The 22,081-nt window shown below is 47.7% G+C and overlaps 1 protein-coding gene across 1 annotated transcript in view; it reads left to right on the top strand.

The window, feature by feature from the left end:
• Positions 1–265: 265 nt before the first annotated feature.
• IL20RB (interleukin 20 receptor subunit beta) overlaps positions 266–22,081 on the top strand; it is a 317,689-nt gene continuing 295,873 nt past the window's right edge. The window contains exon 1 of the mRNA XM_033957874.1: positions 266–450. Coding sequence (XP_033813765.1) covers positions 372–450 — 79 coding nt within the window. The 5' untranslated portion in view covers positions 266–371. The remainder of the gene's footprint in view (positions 451–22,081) is intronic.

Below are 22,081 nucleotides of genomic sequence, written 5' to 3'. Positions count from 1 at the left end.
CTAGTAGAATATCAGAATACAGCAGTAATTTGTATTACTTGCTACGCAGTATCTCTTTTACTGGACGTTATCTCTAACTTTATCTGCTTGTTCCATAACCTTGAATGAGTGACTGAAATACGAGATTTAAACTCCAGGTTTGAAATGACAAGAGTAGGCATGTGACTATGTGCAATTACCCAGAAATGTTGGCTGATGCAGGTCGTTCTAGTCCAAACAGGAATAATTCTCACTTGGAAACAGCCCACTTTTTGTGAATAGAGCATCTAAATGCCTCATTGCTCCAAACATGGCCAGGGAAGAGCTGAGACTTTACTCAACAAACAGCCACACAAAGGAAAAGTACAATATCTGAACTTCCAGGATCCAGAATGGAAAGGGTTAGAAAGGAACTACCAAGGAAGGTTTTCATATTTCTTTTCCTCACGTGTGTTTCTGCTATGATGACAGGTACTTAATTACTATAAGAAGGCCTTTCATGGGAAACGTACCAGAAAGACACTGTTTAGATGTGTCTAAAATATGAGATTGAAAAGGGAAAGCGATGTTTTATGAAATACTAAAATGTACAGGCAGCTGAATATTAGAGAAAAAGTAGAAAACTGTAATTTGTATTCTGCAGGAGTGTATCTCGTATCTCTCATCAGTCTGGCATAGCTGTGAATTTACTTCTTTGGGTAGTTATTATTAATAGATTACGAAATGAAGTCCCAGTGTTGCAGTAAAGTAAAGAGTTAAAATTAATTTACAGAACCTTGAGGCCGATGCCTTTCTTTCTGTGTTAGTCATTAGAGAGGAGTGAATGTGCTAAGTTGGTTGGTTGAAGTTAATCTCAGATTTTAGCATTTTTCATGAACTGGTTGGAACTAGTTGCCTGCTTTTCAGATATGAATGAAAAAGTTTATCTTTTAAATTTGATGTCTTGATTTTGATTAAAAAAATTCTGGAATCTATATTCAAAAGTAAATAATTTGCCAGTCATACACATATATATGGAGTGAACCTGGTTATACATATCACATGCTTATCCACTCCTTCCCAAGCTAAGATAATACGAGGGGCCCTTAAAAAGTTCTCAGCCTAATCAAGAAGAGAATGATGTGGAGTCGTGAAACTTACAAGTTATTCCATACTTTTCTTAGCACTTTTGTTCAATGATATGAAATGAAACAAAAAGTGTCAAGGAAAGTGAAAAATAACTTGTAGGTTTCATGGCTTCACATCATTCTTTTCTTGATTTATACTAAGAAATTTTCAGTGGCCCCTCATATTCAAACTCCTTTTTTTAAGTTCAAGTCACATTTATTTAAAATTATTAACATACAGAAAAAATGAGCAAACTATTAGAATTTATATGTTCACTTATCCTACAATAAAGGCCTGTCTATATAAAAGATTCTTGGATAGAACTCTTGCTTTCCAGGCAGGTAAATTAAATGAATAGTTGGGTAATATCATTTTGCATTCCTCATCTTACTTTAGTTTCAGAAAATTAGTAAAAACAAAATTATTTACCCGATTTCTAAGTTAAGGATATACTGTTTTACTTTTACAATGTATGTATGTACTGATGATTTTATATTGTGTTTTATTCCCTGATTGTCCAGCACTTCTTGTTGTAAACTGCTTCGAACTATTATGGCTTTGGCGGTATATAAAAATAAATTATTATTATTATTAGAAAAAATTGCACATTGTAAGCATAGATAGTAATAATAAATCTTATGATAAAGAAATATGATCACTAAAGGATTTGAAGGGTTTCATATGTGTAGTAACATTTATAGTTTTCTCATCAATATATGCTTCATATTTGTAAAATAAACAGGTGGAGAGACATAATAAAAAAAAATGTCTAACTCCCCTTTTGGCCTAAAGCCCTAAACGTTGAAAGTAGAAGAAGGGAAAATGTCCATTTTCAAAAAAAAAAACATCCAAAAGGACTTCGAGGACCAGCACAAGGTGTAGAAGTAGAAGGGATGCTGGGAAACAGCGATCCACTTCAACCTGGACGCAGGGGTGAAACATCAGTCCAGAATGAGGCCAATGACACTGAACTTTCAAAAAGGGAATTATGAAGCGATGAGACTCATGGTGGGGAAGAAGATTAAGAAGAGGATAAGCACTGTAAAAATGGTAGAGCAAGCTTGGTCCCTTTTTAAGGACACAGTCACCGAGGCACAACATCTATATATACTGCGTATCAACAAGGGATCCAAGAGGAAAAAATATAAGGAACTGGTGTGCCTCACTGTAGCGGTGAAGGAAGCGATCCTCTGATCAAGAAAACTTTTTTGAAGGAATGGAAAGGTCAAAAATGGATGAAAACTGGAAAAAGCACAAACAGCATCAATGCAGGTGCCATAAAGTTGTAAAAGGGGTCAAAAAAGACTACGAGGAAAAAATAGCCAAGGAGGCAAAAAACTTCAAGTCGTTCTTTTGATATATTAAGGGGAAACGACCCGCGAAGGAAGCGGTGGGACCGTTGGATGATCATGGAATAAAGGGAGTGCTAAAGGAGGAGAAAGCCATCATTAATAAACTGAACACAACATGCCGGAAACCGACAGGCTATACGCTGGAGGCGAAGACGGGAAACTGACAAGGTGACGGTCAGTGTTGAAAAAGTATGCAGGCAGATTGATAGGCTTAAGAGCGATAAATCCCCGGGACCGGATGGCATCTATCCTAGGGTCATCAAGGAACTGAAAGGGACTATAACTAAACTGCTTCAACTAATAGCCAATCTGTCGATCAAATCGGGAAAGATTCCGGAAGACTGGAAGGTGGCGAATGTTATGCCGATCTTCAGAAAAGGTTCAAGGGGAGATCTGGGAAAGATGATTAGAGGCACTGATAAAAGACCGGACACAATCTGATGAGGACCAGTCAGCACGTCTTTAGTAAAGGAACCAACAAGGGATCAGGCAATACTGGACCTGATACTTACCAATGGAGAAAGTGTCATAGAGGTCTCGGTGGGCGACACATTGGCCTCCAGTGACCACAACATGGTATGATTCAATCTCAGGAAAGGTTTCACTAAATCTACCACGCTGACCAAGGTCCTCAAATTCAAGGACACAAACTTCAAAGAAATGGGAGACTTCGTTCACCAGGCGCTACAAAGCCAAGCAGAAACCGATAACGTGGAAGAAATGTGGTCGACTTTGAAAGCCACCATACAAGAAGCAACAAACCGCTATGTTAAATCAGTAAGTAAACGGCGAAGGAACAATAAGCCACAGTGGTTCTCTGCAGAGATTTCGGACCTCATCAAGGAGAAGAAAAAAGCATTCATCTCTTACAAACAATCAGGGAAACAGGACTCTAGGGAAGTCTATCTGGCCAAGTCAAAAGCCGTCAAAACAGCAGTTAGGGAAGCCAAATTCCATAAGAACATAAGAACATAAGCAGTGCCTCTGTCGGGTCAGACCACAGGTCCATCCTGCCCAGCAGTCCGCTCTCGCGGCGGCCCAAAAACAGGTCAAGACCTGTCTGAATCATCAGAAGGGGCTCCCCTGCCACCTTGGTTTCCCATTTAAGTCCTGCCTTCCTATCAAAGTCCTAGCCCTCCGGTCTCCACATGCACGACCAGGTTGGTTTACTCATTTCCTGGCTAACTTCCTACACCCGTGTTACATCCCAGGTCCTCCCTCAGTATCCCACGATCCCTCTATCTCTCAGGAATCCATCCAATCCCTGCTTGAATCCCTGTACCGTACTCTGCCTGATCACCTCCTCCGGTAGCGCATTCCAAGTGTCCACGACTCTTTGGGTGAAAAAAAACTTCCTTGCATTTGTTTTGAACCTGTCTCCCTTCAGTTTCTCAGAATGCCCCCTCGTATTTGCTGTCCCCTTCAGTCTGAAGAATCTGTCCCTATCCACCCTCTCTATGCCCCTCATGATCTTGAAGGTCTCTATCATATCTCCCCTGAGTCTCCTTTTCTCCAGAGAGAAGAGCCCCAGCCTATCCAGCCTCTCAGTGTATGAGCAGTGTTCCAACCCTTTTACCATTTTCGTTGCTCTCCTTTGGACTCTCTCAAGTACCGCCATGTCCTTCTTGAGGTGCGGCGACCAATACTGAACGCAGTATTCCAGATGTGGACGTACCATCGCTCGATACAATGGCATGATGACTTCCCGTGTTCTGGTTGCTATGCCCTTCTTTATGATGCCCAGCATCCTGTTGGCTTTTTTCGAGGCTGCTGCGCACTGTGCAGATGGCTTCAGTGATGCATCCACCAGCACACCCAAGTCTCTCTCGAGTCTGCAGTTTCCCAACAATACCCCCCCTAATTTGTAGCTGAACAACGGGTTCTTTTTCCCTATATGCATGACCTTGCATTTGTCCACGTTGAAGCGCATTTGCCATTTGTTTGCCCAGTCTTCCAGCTTGTCCAGGTCCCTTTGTAGGTCCTCACACTCCTCCCTGGTCCTAACTCTGCCGCACAGTTTGGTATCGTCTGCGAATTTTATAACCTCACACTTTGCCTCCTTTTCCAGGTCATTGATGAATATGTTAAAGAGTAAAGGCCCCAGCACCGATCCCTGTGGCACACCGCTCGTGACTCCCCGCCATTCAGAATATTGACCCTTTACTCCAACCCTCTGCAGTCTACCCGACAGCCAGTGCTTGATCCATCTGTGCACATCTCCTCCCACCCCGTGGTTCCACAGTTTCTTAAGTAGCCTTTCATGTGGCACCTTGTCGAAAGCCTTTTGAAAGTCGAGGTAAATGATGTCTATGGGCTCCCCATTGTCCATCCGACTGCTTATTCCCTCAAAGAAGTACAGAAGGTTTGTTAGGCACGACCTTCCCTTACAGAATCCGTGCTGGCTTGTTCTCAGTAGGCCATTCCTCTCGATGTGCTCGCTAATGCCTTCCTTGATCATAGTTTCCACCATCTTCCCTATTATTGAAGTCAGGCTCACCGGCCTGTAGTTCCCGGGGTCACCCCTCGATCCCTTTTTGAAGATCGGTGTGACATTTGCCAATTTCCAGTCCTCTGGCACCTCACCAGTTTTCAAGGATAGGTTGCAAACATGTTGGATTGTGCCCGCTATTTCCTGTCTTAGTTCTTTCAGAACCCTTGGGTGGATCCCGTCTGGGCCCGGTGATTTGCCGCATTTTAACCTGTCTATCTGTTTGAGGACATCCTCCCTACTTACCTCTATGTGCTCTAATTTTTCAGCCTGTTCCCCACTCATGAGCTCCTCTGAGTCCGGTATATTAGATGTGTCTTCGCTCGTGAAAACCGACGAGAAGAACGTGTTCAACCTCTCAGCTACCTCTTTATCCTCCTTAATCACTCCCTTCTTGTCCCCATCGTCCAACGGCCCTACCTCCTCTCTCGCTGGTCGCTTCCCCTTAATGTAACTGAAGAATGCCTTGAAGTTTTTCGCCTCCTTGGCCAGCCCCTCTTCGTATTTCTCTTTTGCTTTTCTAACCTCCCGGTGGCATTCCTTTTGGCATTTCCTGTGCGCCTGGTGATTTTCCTCTGTTGGGTCCTTTTTCCATCTCCGGAAAGATACTTTTTTGTCCTTTATCGCCCTCTTTACTTCTATTGACATCCAAACCGGGTCCTTTGATCGCTTGTTCTTGCAGCCTTTCCTGAAATTGGGGACGTACATTCTCTGTGCTTCCTGCAGGGTGTCCCTGAATAGGGTCCAGGCGCTTCCCACAGTCTCCATCCTAAAGATGTTTCTGAGCTTCCTCCCCACCATTTCCCTCATAGCAACGTAGTTCCCTTTCTTGAAGTTCAGCGCAGTTGTTGCGGTCCTCCTAACCAGTGGCGTAACTAGGGTATGTGGCACCCGGGGCCCATCATTTTTTGACCCCCCCCCCCCCCTCATGGAAAAATTTTTTTTTTTTTTTTTTTTTTGCAATAACCATGAAATGGAATAAATGGTCAGAATAGAAACAGGCAGTGAAAATTTTCTTTTATTGAACCTCATTTATGTAACCATTATTCCAAACATAACATAACATAAATTATGTCGGAATTGTCATGACATCAGAAGTACATATGGAGTAGTTGCAGGTGATGCTTGGGACAGTTCTGATTATGTTAGTTTGGTTTTATGTGTTTTTTGAATAGAAGGGTTTTTATTTCTTTTTTTAAGGTTTTGTAGTTTGTGGTCGAGGTCAATAGGTTGTAGAGTTGGGGGTCAAGTGTTGCAGCTCGAATGGCTAGGAGGTTGTCGAACAGTTTTTTTCTTTTGACGTTTTTGGTTGGAGGGTGTGTGAATGGTGCGTGAGTTCTCCTATGTCTGTTTGAAGTGGATTGAATTATTTAGCTGAAGAAATTAGTTACCCCCCCATTCCACACACATTAATTCTCTTCCATTTTTGTTCCCATTATAAAAAAACACTGATAAGTTCCCAGGAAAAAAATACATTAAAATAAGAAGTGAAAACAAAGGCCCCTACAGATGAGAACATAACATAAGAATAGCCTAACTGAGTCACACCAATGGTCCATCATGCCCAGTAGCCCATTCTCATGGTAGCCAATAGTGCTGCCCGATTCAGAGAAAAATATTTCATTCGATTCGATTCACCCTGTTGAATCGATTTTTCGATTAGATTCACTGTTAATGACACCGCTTTTTAAGTTTAAACAAAGTATAACAATAAATTTCACAACAACAATAAATTTCACAAAGTACTTAAAAAAAAAAAATCACATTTTTCCATTAAAGCAGTTCTGGAGACATTTGCTTGAACAGTCTTTTTTCCCAGTCCATAAGCAAGCAATATGAAAAAGATTTCCTTAATTATCTACTCAAACATTTTTGCTATTTACTTTCATTGTACCTAGACTATTATTCAGTAGAAAAAATTTAGTTTGTTCAATCAAGCAGAACATTCACTCATAGAAGTCCAATGTCCACACAGGATTTGATTGAACAAACCATATTTTTTCTACTGAATAATAGTTTAGGTATACTGAATAGCAAAAATGTTAAAGCCACACAGAAAAGCAGTAAAAGTCAATAGGTTCTCCAAGTGGGAACAACCTGATGTCTCAGCACTTGAGGAAAAGACCACGTAATAATGTTTATAAGATAAATCATATAAATGATTATACTGAAGCAGGGTGTCCTCAGCGTGAGAGGTAAGCGAGAGGAGAGAATTCTCCAGTGCTTTACACAATAAGGCTCCTCTGCCTGCAGTGCACACCATCATAGGACACCTCAGGTGTGCTCAAATTAATCAATGTGATAAATTAAACAGTGATAAACAATTGGTCAATCACAAGAGTGCAAGATCAAACAGGTTGTTCCCATTCAGAGAACCTATTGACTTTACTGCTTTTCTGTGTGAGTAGATAATTAAGCAAATTTCTGATAGCCTACAGAACGGATTCTCACCTTCCATCCCCAGCCCCCAAGACTTACCAGACCCCCCCTGCCGATGCATTTACTTACTGCCTGAACTGGATATTAAATCGTGGGGAAGAGAGGAGAAATGCGGGGAAAGAGCCAGCCAAAACTAGTATTTGTTGCTGCTGAGTGCACCAATCCAGGGCAAGCAGACGCTTCCCCCATGTCTTAATAACAGACAATGGACTTTTCCTCCAGGAATTTGTCCAAACCTTTCTTAAAACCAGCTACGCTATCTACTTTTAACATAACTTCTGGCCACTTCATTTTTAAGCTTAGATCTTTCCTTCCAAACAGAGACCTTGCTAGATGTCAAATACAGCACAAGGTAACTTCACATGGACTTAACTGTGCAGGAAATGAATCTCCTCATACACCCACCATATAGTGCAAAAATGTGCAAAGGTCTGTTTTTTTCTTTCGATCACTACATAGCCTAATGCCACACAAGCAGCGCTGTTACAAACATATTCTGAAGGTCAATGCTAAGGTTGACAAAGTTTCCTTCCTTGGACCAGAAGGAGATACTGACAAACCACTGGAAGAGATTCTAAAACAACTACCCAGAAATAACACCCAAAGACCCACTCAGTGTGTGAACCAGTTGAGTGGAGTGGACTAACTGGGGGTGGAAATGGGCCCAGAGTTTGCTCAGCAGAATTTCCCAGACTACCTCTTCCTCTCAACACACTGACATGCTACCACCACCACCAACACTAGGAACACCTCACCGAGTATGCCAGCAATGCTTATAAACTTTATAAAACACATTATTATATTTTCTTATAAAGCATATATTTTAACTGAACTCAGCCTTGCCATTCACAAAAATAGAAAAGTTCCCATTTCAAGCTGTCTCATGTACACTTTTCAAATCTAACATATTGTAATCACAAAACAGAAAATAAAATTATTTTTTCTACCTTTTGTTCTCTGATCAATATTCAAATCTTGTTGGTCCCAGGCTCTTGTTGTCTTGCTTGCCAGGGTCTCCTTTCTCCGTGCTAACCATCCGTCTGCCATCTCTGTTCTCCCCTTCCGTTTCCCTTCCCTCTCCCGGAGATCTGGCATCTTTCCTTTTTTTTGTCTCCATCCACAGATTCACCTTTTCTCAACTCCCCACCACCCCAGGATCCACCATCTCTCCCTTTCTGTTCCCAACTATCCTCCTATCCAGTATCTCTATCCCCCCTCCACACCATCCCCTGTTTCCAAGTTCTCTCCCTTTCTGTTCCTTCCCTCCCTAAATCCCATTATGCACCATCTCTCTCCCACTCCTCTGTTTTTAGACCCATTATTTCTAACCCCCAAAGTCTGGCATATGCACGTATCTTTGAACCCCCCCTTCCCTCTCTCCCTCTGTGTACTTTTACACCAGGACCCCCCTCCCCCGAAGGTCTGTCCCCCCTCAGAAGGGCTACACCCCACCCCTGAAGACCTGCACCCCCGAAGGACTTTACCTCCCACCCGAAGGTCTGTCCCCCTCTGAACGCCTAAACCCCACCCCTGAAGGCCTGCACCCTCCCCGAAGGATTGTACCCCCCACCCGAAGGTCTGTCCCCCCTGAAGGCCTGCACCCATCCCGAAGGCCTGCACCCACCCCGAATGCCTGCACCCACCCCGAAGGCCTGCACCCACCCCGAAGGCCTGCACCCCCGAAGGCCTGTCCCCCCCCCCTTGAAGGCCTGACCCCCCCTTGAAGGCCTATCCCCCCTTAAAGGTCTGCCTGTCCCACCCCCTTGTAGGCCTGTCCCCCCTTAAAGGTCTGCCTGTCCCACCCCCTTGTAGGCCTGTCCCCCCCTTGAAGGCCTGACCCCCCCTTGAAGGCCTGCCTGCTTGTCCCCCCTTGAAGGCCTGTCCCCCCCTTGAAGGTTGGCACCCCCCCAAAGGCCTGCACCCCCTTGAAGGCCTGTCCCACCCCCTTGTAGGCCTGTCCCCCCCTTGAAGGCCTGCCTGCTTGTCCCCCCTTGAAGGCCTGTCCCCCCCCCTTGAAGGCCTGCACCCCCCCTTGAAGGTTGGCACCCCCCCAAAGGCCTGCACCCCCTTGAAGGCCTGTCCCACCCCCTTGTAGGCCTGCCCCCCCCTTGAAGGCCTGCCTGCCTGTCCCCCCCCTTGAAGGCCTGCACCCCCTTGAAGGTCTGCACCCCCCCCGAAGGCCTGCACCCTCCCGAAGGCCTGTCCCCCCACTTGAAGGCCTGCCTGCCTGTCCCCCCCTTGAAGGCCTGCACCCCCTTGAAGGTCGGCACCCCCCCTGAAGGCATGCCCCCCCCCTGAAGGCCTGTCCCCCCTTGAAGGCCTGTCCCCCCCCCTTGTAGGCCTGCACCCCCTTGTAGGCCTGTCCCCCCCCCTTGTAGGCCTGTCCCCCCCTTGAAGGCCTGCCTGCCTGTCCCCCCCTTGAAGGCCTGCACCCCCTTGAAGGTCTGCACCCCCCCCGAAGACCTGCACCCCCCCTTGAAGGCCTGCCTGCCTGCCTGTCACCCCCCCTCCCCCTTGAAAGTCTGCCTGCCCGCCCGCCCGCCCCACCCTGAAGGCCTGATGCCCCGACCCACCCCGAAGGACCATTCGCCCCCCTGGCCTCTGCGCACTACCTATGAAGCAGCCGCAGCAGGATCGCGACGTCAGCTATCTTTGCGCTGCTTAGGAGCTGCTTCCTGCGCCGGGCTACCTTAAGCTACTGTCCCCCCCCACGCCCGAAGGACCGCTCGCCCCACTGACCTTCCAGCACACCTATGAAGCAGCCCGCAGCAGGATCGCGACGTCAGCAATCCCTCAGCTGCTTGGGCGCTGCTTCCTGCGCCGCGGTCCCGCCCCCTCCTCTGACGTCAGAGGAGGGACGGGACCGCGGCGCAGGAAGCAGCGCCCAAGCAGCTGAGGGATTGCTGACGTCGCGATCCTGCTGCGGGCTGCTTCATAGGTGTGCTGGAAGGTCAGTGGGGCGAGAGGTCCTTCGGGCGTGGGGGGGGACTGAGCGGCAAGGCCGGGAACACCCCCTCAGGGCTGGTACCCGGGGCGGCCCGCCCCCCCCCCCCCCCCCCCTAGGTACGCCATTGCTCCTAACTATGGGTGTCCCCCTTTCTAATGTGAATCTGATCGTGTTGTGATCACTGTTGCCTAGTGGTCCTCCCACTTCTACCCCTCTTGCAGGCCCCCCTAATCCGTTTAGGATGAGGTCAAGAGTAGTACCCCCTCGCGTCGGTTCTTTGACTAGTTGCTCCATGAAGCAGTCCTTCACAGCTTCTACAAATCCTGTCTCCCTAGTGCAATTGGAGTGACCCGTACTCCAGTCTATCCCTGGGTAGTTGAAGTCCCCCATCACTGTTACACTTCCAGTCCTGCACTCCTGTCTCAATTCCGTTTCCAAGTCGTGTCCGACTCCCTCTGGCGTACCAGGTGGTCGATAGTACAGCCCCAGTTTTATGCCCGCACCCTTGTTTCCCGGTAATTTGACCCACAGCGATTCCAGCCCCTCTGCCTTTGTTGCCATATCCATCCTGACCGAGTGGATAGATTCCTTTATATATAGTGCTATGCCTTCCCCCTTTTTGTGGGTCCTGTCCTTCCTATAGAGCTTGTACCCCGGCAGCGCTATATCCCATTGATTTTCATCTGTCCACCAGGTTTCTACAATTCCAATTATATCCAGGTCCTCCCCCTTGGCGACGACTTCTAGCTCACCCATCTTGGCCGTGAGGCTTCTTGCATTTGCGTATAAGCACCGCAGGTCCCGTCGTTTTTCTTCCACCTCTGCATTTACCTGGTCCACTTGCCCTTGGATTTCTGGCGGTTTTCCCGCTCTCTGTGTTTCTGCTTTACCCTCAGCCTTTACCCTCTTGGCTTTCAGCTTCCCCACATTCCTGCCACCCCACTTTCCCGCTTTTCCTCTGGGATTTTTAGCCCTACCGGCCCCCTCCTGGGCTGTCATCCCTTGAGCCTCTGTTTGATCTCCCTTGCCTTGTGGTGCCTCTATATTACCCTCGGCTTTCGCCCTTATGCCACTCAGTCCCCCTGTGTCCCCATGCCCCTCAGTCTTCTCCCAGCAAGCTCCCTTTACCTGATGTTTCCCTCGCTGTCTGTTTTGTAGATCTTCCGGTCCCTCTGTTTCCTCCCTGCAGTCAGCCCGTTCAGCATCTGTTCTGGATGCTGTTGTCCGAAGCGTCAACATCAGATCAGCTGTCGGCTTTCCCCCTCTCTTCAGTTTAAAGCCCTCTCGATCTCCTTCCTCAAATTGGTTGCCAATAGTCTGGTTCCCGCTGTGCTCAGGTGCAGGCCGTCCCGCCGGTAGAGCTTGCTCTTTCCCCAGAAGGACGTCCAGTTCCTCACAAAGCGGAAGCCCTCCTCCTGGCACCATCTCCTCAACCATGCATTCACAGCTTGGAGGTCAGCCTGCCTCTTTGCATCTGCTCTCGGTACAGGCAGGATCTCTGAGAATGCTATCCTCCGGGTACTCCGCTTCAGCTTTCGTCCCAGGACCCTGAACTGGTCAGTCAGTGCGTCCATGCTGAAGTTCCTCCGGCTCACATCGTTTGTTCCGACGTGGATTATTACCGCAGTCTCCTCTGTCTCTGCTCCATCCAGGATCCTCTCGATCCTATCAGTGATATCTCGTGTCCTGGCCCCTGGGAGACAAGTCACTAGCCGGTCCTCCCTTCCTCCAGCTACGTGACTGTCTACCTCTCTCAAAATCGAGTCTCCCACCACAATAGCAGACTTCCCTTTCCTCGGCAACCTCCTCTGCCTCAGGTCCGTGTCCTCGGTGTAGTGTGGTGTCTCTCCCTCGGGGTCCTGGTGAGTCCACATGGAGGAGTCTCTAGCGAAGAACATCCACAAAGGAGATAAATCCTTCTTCAGGTATATCAGTGACAGAAATAAGAACTCAGGCGGGATAATACGTCTTAGGAAACCAGACGGAGACTATGTAGAAGCGGACTCGGAAAAAGCCCAACTGTTAAATTAATACTTCTGCTCAGTCTTCACCCGTGAGGCACCAGGACTCGGCCCTCAGCTACAGACAAGGGTTGACGCAGATGACCCGTTTAGTAATTTCAAGTTTACACCCAGTGGTGTCTACTGCGAGCTGTCAAAGCTTAAGGTTAACAAGGCAATGGGGCCTGACAACCTACACCCCATTGTGTTCAGGGAGTTGTGTGATAACTTGGCGGAACCGCTATCTGCACTCTTCAATCTCTCCCTTAGTACGGGTAACGTCCCGTTGGACTAGAAGACGGCTAAAATCATTCCACTCCACAAGAAAGGCTCCAAGATGGAGACAGCAAACTACAGACCGGTGAGTCTCACATCAATAGTGTGCAAACTAATAGAAACTCTAATCAAACGCCAATTGTATACGATCCTGAACGAGGAGAATCTACGGGATCCTCGTCAACATGGATTTACTAAGGGGAGATCCTGCCAATCCAACCTGATCAGCTTCTTTGACTGGGTGACGAGGAAGCTGGATGTTGGGGAGTCCCTAGACATCGTATACCTGGACTTCAGTAAAGCATTCGATAGCGTACCACACCGCAGGTTGCTGAGTAAGATGAGTTCTATAGGATTGGGCGACACATTGACGAAATGGGTTGGGAACTGGCTTGGAGGTAGGCTTCAGAGGGTAGTGGTGAACGGCACCCCCTCCGAAATGACGGAGGTAATCAGTGGAGTGCCGCAGGGCTTGGTCCTGGGCCCGATCCTATTCAACATCTTTATAAGAGACTTGGCAGAAGGGCTGCGAGGTAAAATAACATTATTCACCGATGACGCCAAACTAAGCAATGTAGTGGGCAAAAGCACAACAGACATAAATTCAATGTCCGACAACATGATGCACGACCTACTCCTATTGGAGCGCTGGTCTAGGTCCTGGCAACTCAGCTTCAATGCCAAAAAATGCAAAGTCATGCACCTGGGCAGCCAAAATCCATGCAAGACTTACACCCTTAATGGCGAGATCCTAACAAGAACTGAAGCAGAACGAGACTTAGGGGTGATCGTCAGTGAGAACATGAAGACTGCCAATCAAGTGGAGCAAGCTTCATCCAAGGCAAGGCAAATCATAGGTTGCATACGCAGGAGTTTTGTCAGCCGTAAGCCTGAAGTCATTATGCCATTGTATAGATCCATGGTGAAGCCCCACCTGGAATACTGTGTGCAATTCTGGAGGCTGCATTACCATAAGGATGTGCTGAGACTGGAGTCAGTCCAGAGAATGGCCACCCGGATGGTCTCGGGACTCAAGGATCTCCCGTACGAGGAACGGCTGGATAAGTTGCAGCTGTACTCACTCGAGGAGCGCAGAGGGGTGACATGATCGAGACATTCAAGTATCTCACGGGCCGCATCGAGGTGGAAGAAGATATCTTATTTTTCAAGGGTCCCATGGCAACAAGGGGGCATCCATGGAAAATCAGGGGCGGGAAACTGCATGGGGACACCAGGAAATTCTTTTTCACTGAAAGGGTGGTTGATCGCTGGAATAGTCTTCCACTTCAGGTTATTGAGGCCAGCAGCATGCCTGATTTTAAGGCCAAATGGGATAGACACGTGGGATCTATTCACAGAGAAAGGTAGGGGAGGGTCATTGGGGTGGGCAGACTAGATGGGCCGTGGCCCTTATCTGCCGTTTATTTCTATATTTCTATGTTTCTTCGAGGGAGTAAACAAGTAGATAGACAAGGGTGACCCGGTCGACATTGTATATGTGGATTTTCAGAAGGTATTCAACAAGGTTCCGCATGAACGACTATTTCGGAAAATTGAAAGCCATGGAATAGAGGGTGAAATACTCACGTGGCTTAAAAACTGGCTAGTGGATAGGAAACAGAGAGTGGGGGTAAATAGACAATACTCGGACTGGAAGAAAGTCACCAGTGGGTGCTGCAGGGTTCGGTGCTTGGACCTGTGCTCTTCAACATATTCATAAACGATCTGGAAATGGGCATGAGTGAGGTAAACAAATTTGCGGATGAAATGAAGTTATTCAGAGTAGTGAAGACGCAGGGGGATTATGAAGATCTGCAACATGAAATAACCACGCTTGAGAAATAAGCAGCGACATGTCAAATGAGGTTCAACATGGATAAGTGTAAGGTAATGCGTGTCGGTATCAAAAATTCCATACACGAATAAAAGATGTCCAGGGCGGTACTTGGAGAGACCCCCCAGGAAAGAGACTTGGGAGTACTGGTCGACAAGTCGATGAAGCAGTCTGCGCAATACGTGGTGGCAGTGAACAGAATGCTAGGAATGATTAAGAAGGAGACCACAAACAGATCGGAGAAGGTTATCATGCTGCTGTACCGGGCCATGGTACACCCTCACCTAGAATACTATATCCAGCACTGGTCACCGTACATGAAGAAGGATACTGTACTACTCGAAAGGGTCCAGAGAAGAGCTACTAAAATGGTTAAAAGTTTGGACCTATTTTCCCTTGAAAAGAGGATACTGAGAGGGGACATGATCAAAACATTCAAGATAATGAAGGGAATAGACTTAGTAGATAAAGACAGGTTGTTCACCCTCTCCAAGGTAGAGAGAACAAGAAGGCACTCTCTAAAGTTAAAAGGAGATAGATTCCGTACAAACGTAAGAAAGTTGTTCTTCACCCAGAGAGTGGTAGACAACTGGAATGCTCTTCTGAAGTCTGTTATAAGGGAAAACACCCTCCAGGGATTCAAGACAAGGTTGGACAAGTTCCTGCTGAACCAGAACAAACGCAGGTAGGGCTGGTCTCAGTTAGGGCACTGGTCTTTGACCTGGGGGCTGCTGCGTGAGCGGATGGACCACTGGTCTGACCCAACAGTGGCAATTCTTATGATCTTAGGGTTTTTTAAATAATGGCCTGCCTCTAGGTTCAGCTGTTTAAATGCCAAGACCACCACTACGTCTACACTTACCACATATAATGAACCCAAAAAAAGCCTAAGTCCCAAACGCCCAACACAAGAACTTTTAGGTGAAGGAGGAGCCAATCCTTTGCCTAAAAGCTGGATTCTGTAACCAGTGTCTGTCAAAAACAACACTGGATACAGAATCCACACCTCCCCAGCAATGATCGTGGCAGGAGAGATGAGCCATCTCTCCTGCTGTGATCCACACCTCCCCCTGACACGATCGGGCATGAGGGAGCCCAAGCCCTCCTGCCCGTATCTTAGTGGGGATGGGGGTAGGGGGGTCTCCAGGGCAGGAGGGCTTGGGCTCCCTTATGCCCGGATTGAGTTGGGGGGATCACCGGAGCAGGGTGGCTTGGGCTCCCACCTGCCTGGATCATTGTCGGGCAGGGGGGTTGCTGGGGCAGGATGGGTTGAGTTGCCTCTTGCCCAATCTTGTCAAGGGGGGTAATGGATCGCGGCAGGAGAGATTGGCTATCCCTCCTGCTACGATGGCAATTACCCCTCTACCCGAATTGCTACAAACTGCAGCAGGAGAAATTGGACATCTCTCCTGCCGTGCGTCGTGCCAGTTTGGGTAGAGGAGTGATTGCCATCGCGGCAGGAGAGATGAGCCATCTCTCCTGCTGTGATGGTTGCAGTGGAGGGTGGGTAGGTTGATGTGCCGTTGAGCTGATTGAGGCAGCCGCCATCAGCTCAGCGGCCCCCTTTTTGGCACTTATAGTTTTGACTTGGTCTAAGTCAAAACGTATAAGTGCCAACTAGGCAGACTGCCTAAAGTTTTGTTTATACCTGCTGTACGCTGTCACCAACCGGCTCAGGACAATGGGCCCTGAGCGGCTGGGACACGGGAGTTGTGCTCTTGTGAGCCGCGGTGAGCTGCACAAGGAAAATAATAGCGGAAGAAAAATACTGCCACACCAGGTAAGGGTAGTTACTTAAATCAAACTCAGGATTTATTCTTGCACTGGTATTAAACATAAAGCTTGTCAGGATATTTCTGCGATTAGCAAATAGTCCCAAAACAGTAAAAAGAAAAAAAAAACACAAAACAGCAAACTGTCCCAAAATGGAAATGTTCAAAAGTTCAAGTCTTTCAAAACTCAGGCTATTGGCTTCAGCCCATACTTATTTCTCAGCAATGAAAAACAAAATATTCCAAACACCAACAGTCTTTAAACTTGACTATTGCAGCACTAGTCAGAGCTACTGCTGTGACTATCCCAGCAGCTTGAATACTGGGTAGGCAGTGTGCTTCACGTGGTGATATACTGCCAAACAGGTCCACAATCCCACCACAAAAATACGTGAGGCGAAGCCCCACTACCTGGGCTGGTAACAGTCCTTTCTCATGTAAGAGAAACACAAAAAAAAAACTTTCACAAAAGTCTTTTCAATCTTCTGGAGCTCTGGTTACTAAAGCTCCCACAGGGCAATGCATAACCACGGAAGTCCTTCATACAATAAAGTCACAGCTACTCACTTTTATTCCACGAGCGGCTTGCCTTCCATGAAGCAAACTTCCATTGGCAGAATCTCACTCACTGGAGCAGCAGATGAATCTGGGTCAATTTCCATGGCCTGAGGTTCTTCATTCTCCTTCAAAGAAGATTCTTCTCCGGCTTCCATCAGCTCCATAGATTCCAGTGGAGAACTGCCATCAGTATCTCCCAGCCCTGAGCTCCACGTCATCAGCGTCATCGCCCCGACTCCCCCTTAACAGGAAGGGAGTCAGGGCGCGAGAGACCACTGCACGGCCGTGAGGTGAGGAGCGGAGGCAGGAGAGAGCAGCCGGTGGGAGAAGCCGGAGGAGTTTTTCTTTTTCTTTTCTAGCAGGGTCAGCGGCGGCAGAGAGGAGCGGGTAGCGGCGTGAGGAAGCTCTGCCCACCCCCTCCACGTCATCAGCGTCATCGCCCCGACTCCCCCTTAACAGGAAGGGAGCCAGGGCGCGAGAGACCACTGCACGGCCGCGAGGTGAGGAGCGGAGGCAGGAGAGAGCAGCCGGTGGGAGAAGCCGGAAGAGTTTTTCTTTTTCTTTTCTAGCAGGGTCAGCGGCGGCAAAGAGGAGCGGGTAGCGGCGAGAGGAAGCTCCGCCCACCCCCTCCACATCATCAGCGGCGAGAGGAAGCCCCGACTCCCCCTTAACAGGAAGGGAGCCAACAGCGCGCGGCCGTTCGGCGCGCAGTGAAGACGAGCGGCAAAGGCGCTCGCCTTTGCGAAGGGCCTTGAGAAGGACCTTGAGAAGGGTCGAGCAAAGACAGCCAAGGACTCCAGAACACCAGGTAAGGAAGAAGCGAGCACGCATGTAGGTAGAGCACACGCACAAGAAGAAAACACACAATAAGACACACACAAGACAGGGAAGGATAAAGAAGCAGTAGGCTTCGGGGACAAGAAAGAGGCCCAAGGGAGGATAACAGACCCACCAAGACAAAAAGCGGCAGAAGAAGTAGACAGGAAAGAGCCAAGCACAGGAGAGAGCACAGCGCCCGCACACATAAAGACATAAGACAAGGGAGAGGACAACTAGTGGACTCCGAAGAAAGAGAAATGGAAGCAGCAGGAACCCGGAGGAGCTTCCCAGTGTACTGCACAGAGTGTCATATGTATGACTACCTTCCCTCGGGAAGGCAGGCATACATATGCAGTCGGTGTCAGGAACTGGAAAGCCTGAAGAAGGAAGTTGGTCGACTGCAGTGCAGGGTTCAAGAGCTGGAGGGACTCCACATCTCAGAAGCACCTTTCAAGACAACTGAAGACCCTGCAGAAGAAAGCCACATCGAGGAGCAAGTAAGGGAGCTCGAAAGATTAATTGAGGAGGCCTACAGGCAGGTAGAAGAGCAGGATCATCAGCAGCGCTGGAGCGAGGAAGCTACGGCTACACAAGATGGAGGACATGGGCCAACAGATGGAAGACAGGGGCCAACGGACGCCGAGGATGAAGGATCACATGGAAGATTTGTGCAAGCAGAGAGGGCGAAGACTGGCGGGTACCCCGGAAGAGAAGGACTGAACCACGCCGAGGATACAGACTTGAGACCAGTGAGGAAGCTGAAGAAGGAGAAATCTGCAGTCGTCGTGGGAGACTCAATCCTGAGAGAAGTGGAGAGTCACATAGCAGGAGGGAGAGAGGATCGGCTAGTGACCTGTCTCCCAGGAGCAAGAACGAAGGACATCACCGACAGAATCGAGAAGATCCTGGACGGCGCGGAAACAGAAGAGACAGCAGTGATAATCCACGTGGGAACAAATGATGTCAACAGGAGAAATCACAGCAGACTACGCTAATTGAACAGTTCAAGATCCTAGGAAGGAAACTGAAGCTGAGGACACAGAAGATAGCATTCTCAGAGATTCTGCCAGAGGGCAGACGTGAAGAGGCAGACCGAGCTACAAGCAATAAACGCATGGTTGAGGAGATGGTGCGAAGAAGAAGGATTCCTTTTTGTAAGAAACTGGACAACTTTTTGGGGGAAGAACAAGCTCTTCAGGAGGGACGGACTACACCTGAGCAAGGCAGGAACGAGACTGCTAGCAAACAACGTCAAGAGAGGAATTGAGCAGGCTTTAAACTGAGAAGAAGGGGAAAGCCGATAGTCGACCTGACGTCGACGGTTCGGACAAGAGTATCCAAAGAAGATACTGAGCGGGAAAAATGCTGGGAACAGGCAAGAGACGAACAACAGAAGCTGTTGACCAACAAAAAGGGCAAACAGATAAAATTAGAGGAACAGGAGAGATCAGGAAATCAGGTTGCAGACGAAAAAGATACACCAAAAAATGAGGAAGAAAGGAATAGAAAAGATACACCAAAAAATGAGGAAGAAAGGAACAGAAATGAGGGACTGGCAGCCCAAATAGGGGATGGTAAGAGGAGCAAAACACATGTAAAACCAGCAGAGAAAAGAAAAGACCAGGACTTAAATTGCTTGTACGCTAATGCAAGGAGCCTAAAGACCAAAATGGGAGAATTAGAAGCCATAGCCAAAAAAGAAAACCTAGACATCATTGGAATCACGGAAACATGGTGGAATGAGGATAACCAATGGGACGTAGTGCTGCCAGGGTACAAACTCTATAGAAGAGACAGGACCCACAAGAAGGGTGGAGAAATAGCACTATACATAAAAGACACCATTCCCTCGTCCGGAGTGGATATAGAACCAAAGGCGGAAGGACTGGAGTCATTATGGGTCAAATTACCAGGAAAGAGTGGCCTTGACATAAGATTGGGTCTATACTATCGTCCACCTGGACAAACAGAAGCAAACGACAAAGATCTGGCAGCAGAATTGAGGCGGGAAGGCAACAACAGGAATGTGACAGTAATGGGAGATTTTAACTACCCTGGGATAAACTGGAATATTGGAAACTCAAACTGTGCGAGGGAAACAGAATTCTTAGAGGCTGTGAGGGACTGCTTTATGGATCAGCTTGTCAAGGAACCAACAAGAGGATATGCCACTCGACCTAATCCTCAACGGAATAGGGGGACCTGCAAAAGAAGTGGAAGTAGTAGGACCACTAGGAAACAGTGATCACAACATGATCCAGTACAAATTAGGAGTAAGTACAGCAAAAGGGAAGAGAACCACAGTGACAATGTTCAACTTCAAGAAAGGGAACTATGATGCTATGAGAGCAATGGTAAGAAAAAAACTTAGAAACAGCTCAAGGAAAACAGAAACTGTAGAGCAAGCCTGGTCTCTATTCAAGGGCACAGTGCAAGAAGCACAACTTATGTACATCCCCAGATTTAGAAAAGGGTGCAAAAAAAACTGAACAAAAGACCCCGCATGGATAAACAATGAGGTGAAGAAAGCGATAGGAGAAAAGAAAAAATCATTCCGGAAATGGAAAAAGGACCAAACTGGGGAAAACTGGAATGAACACAGGAAACGCCAAAGAGAATGTCATCAAGTGGTTAGGAGAGCGAAAAGAGAATACGAAGAGAGACTGGCCAGGGAGGCAAAAAACTTCAAATCATTCTTCAGATATGTTAAGGGGAAGAAACCGGCGAGGGAGGAAGTAGGACCGTTGGATGATGGAGACAAAAAGGGAATGATAAAGGAGCAAAAAGAGGTAGCCGACAGGTTAAACAAATTCTTCTCGTCAGTCTTCACAAGCGAGGACACATCCAGTGTACCAGAACCCGACGTGATCTTCCATGGTGACCAAGAAGAAAAACTGTCAGCAATAGAGGTGAGCCATGAGGATGTCCTCCAACAGATAGATAGATTGTAAAGCGACAAATCACCAGGCCCGGACAGAATCCACCCTAGGGTACTAAAAGAACTAAGAAATGAGATAGCGGGAATACTCCAACGAGTTTGCAACCTATCCTTTAAAACTGGAGAGATTCCGGAGGACTGGAAGATAGCAAATGTTACACCTATCTTTAAAAACGGGTCAAGAGGAGACCCGGGAAACTATAGGCTGGTAAGTTTGGCATCGGTTCCAGGCAAGATGGTAGAAGCACTGATAAAGGACAGCATCTGTGAGCACATCGAAAAAAATGGGCTGATGAAAGCGAGCCAACATGGCTTCTGCAAGGGAAGATCGTGCCAAACAAACTTACTGCACTTCTTTGAGGGGGTAAACATCCAGTTGGACAAAGGGGAATCTGTAGACATCATTTACCTTGACTTCCAAAAGGCCTTTGACAAGGTACCCCATGAGCGGCTACTTAGGAAGCTGTGGAACCATGGGGTGGAAGGGGACGTATACAGATGGATCAAACACTGGTTGGCAGGCAGGAGACAGAGGGTTGGAGTGAAGGGTCACTACTCGGGCTGGAGGAAAGTCACGAGCGGAGTTCCGCAAGGGTCTGTACTTGGACCGCTGCTGTTCAATATATTTATTAATGACCTGGAAACGGGGATGAAATGTGAAGTTATAAAATTTGCGGACGACACTAAACTCTGTAGAAGGGTTAGAACTACGGAAGAGTGTGAGGACCTACAAAGGGACCTAAACAAACTGGAGGAGTGGGTGAATAAATGGCAGATGAAATTCAATGTAGGGAAATGCAAGGTCATGCATATAGGGAGAAAGAACCTGATGTTCAGCTACCAAATGGGGGGATTAGTATTAGAGGGAAGTAACCTTGAAAGAGATTTGGGTGTACTGGTGGATACAACAATGAAGTCAACGGCGCAATGCGCAGCAGCCGCGAAGAAGGCAAACAGATTGTTGGGTATTATTAAAAATGGTATTACGACCAGAACAAAAGAAGTCATCCTGCCGTTGTATCTGCACCTGGAGTACTGTGTTCAGTATTGGTCACCGTACCTTAAGAAGGATATGGCAATACTTGAGAGGGCCCAGAGGAGAGCGACACGAATGATTAAGGGCATGGAAAACCTTTCATACACTGAAAGATTGGAGAGGCTGGAGCTCTTCTCCCTGGAAAAGCGGAGACTCAGAGGAGACATGATAGAAACCTACAAGATCATGAAGGGCATAGAGAAAGTAGAGAGAGATAGATTCTTCAAATTTTCAAAACATAAAAGAACAAGAGGGCATTCGGAAAAATTGGAAGGGGATAGATTCAAAACAAATGCTAGGAAGTTTTTCTTTACTCAGCGGGTGGTGGACACCTGGAATGCGCTTCCAGAGGACGTAATAGGGCAGAGTACGGTACTGGGGTTTAAGAAAGGATTGGACAATTTCCTGTTGGAAAAGGGGATAGAGGGGTATAGATAGAGGATTACTGCACAGATCCTGGACCTGTTGGGCCGCCGCGTGAGCGGACTGCTGGGCACGATGGACCTCAGGTCTGACCCGGCAGAGGCATTGCTTAT

Source organism: Geotrypetes seraphini, chromosome 9 (genome assembly GCF_902459505.1).
Source record: "Geotrypetes seraphini chromosome 9, aGeoSer1.1, whole genome shotgun sequence".
NCBI classification, from domain to species: Eukaryota; Metazoa; Chordata; class Amphibia; order Gymnophiona; family Dermophiidae; genus Geotrypetes; species Geotrypetes seraphini.
This window is presented reverse-complemented; position numbering and strand designations above follow the sequence as displayed.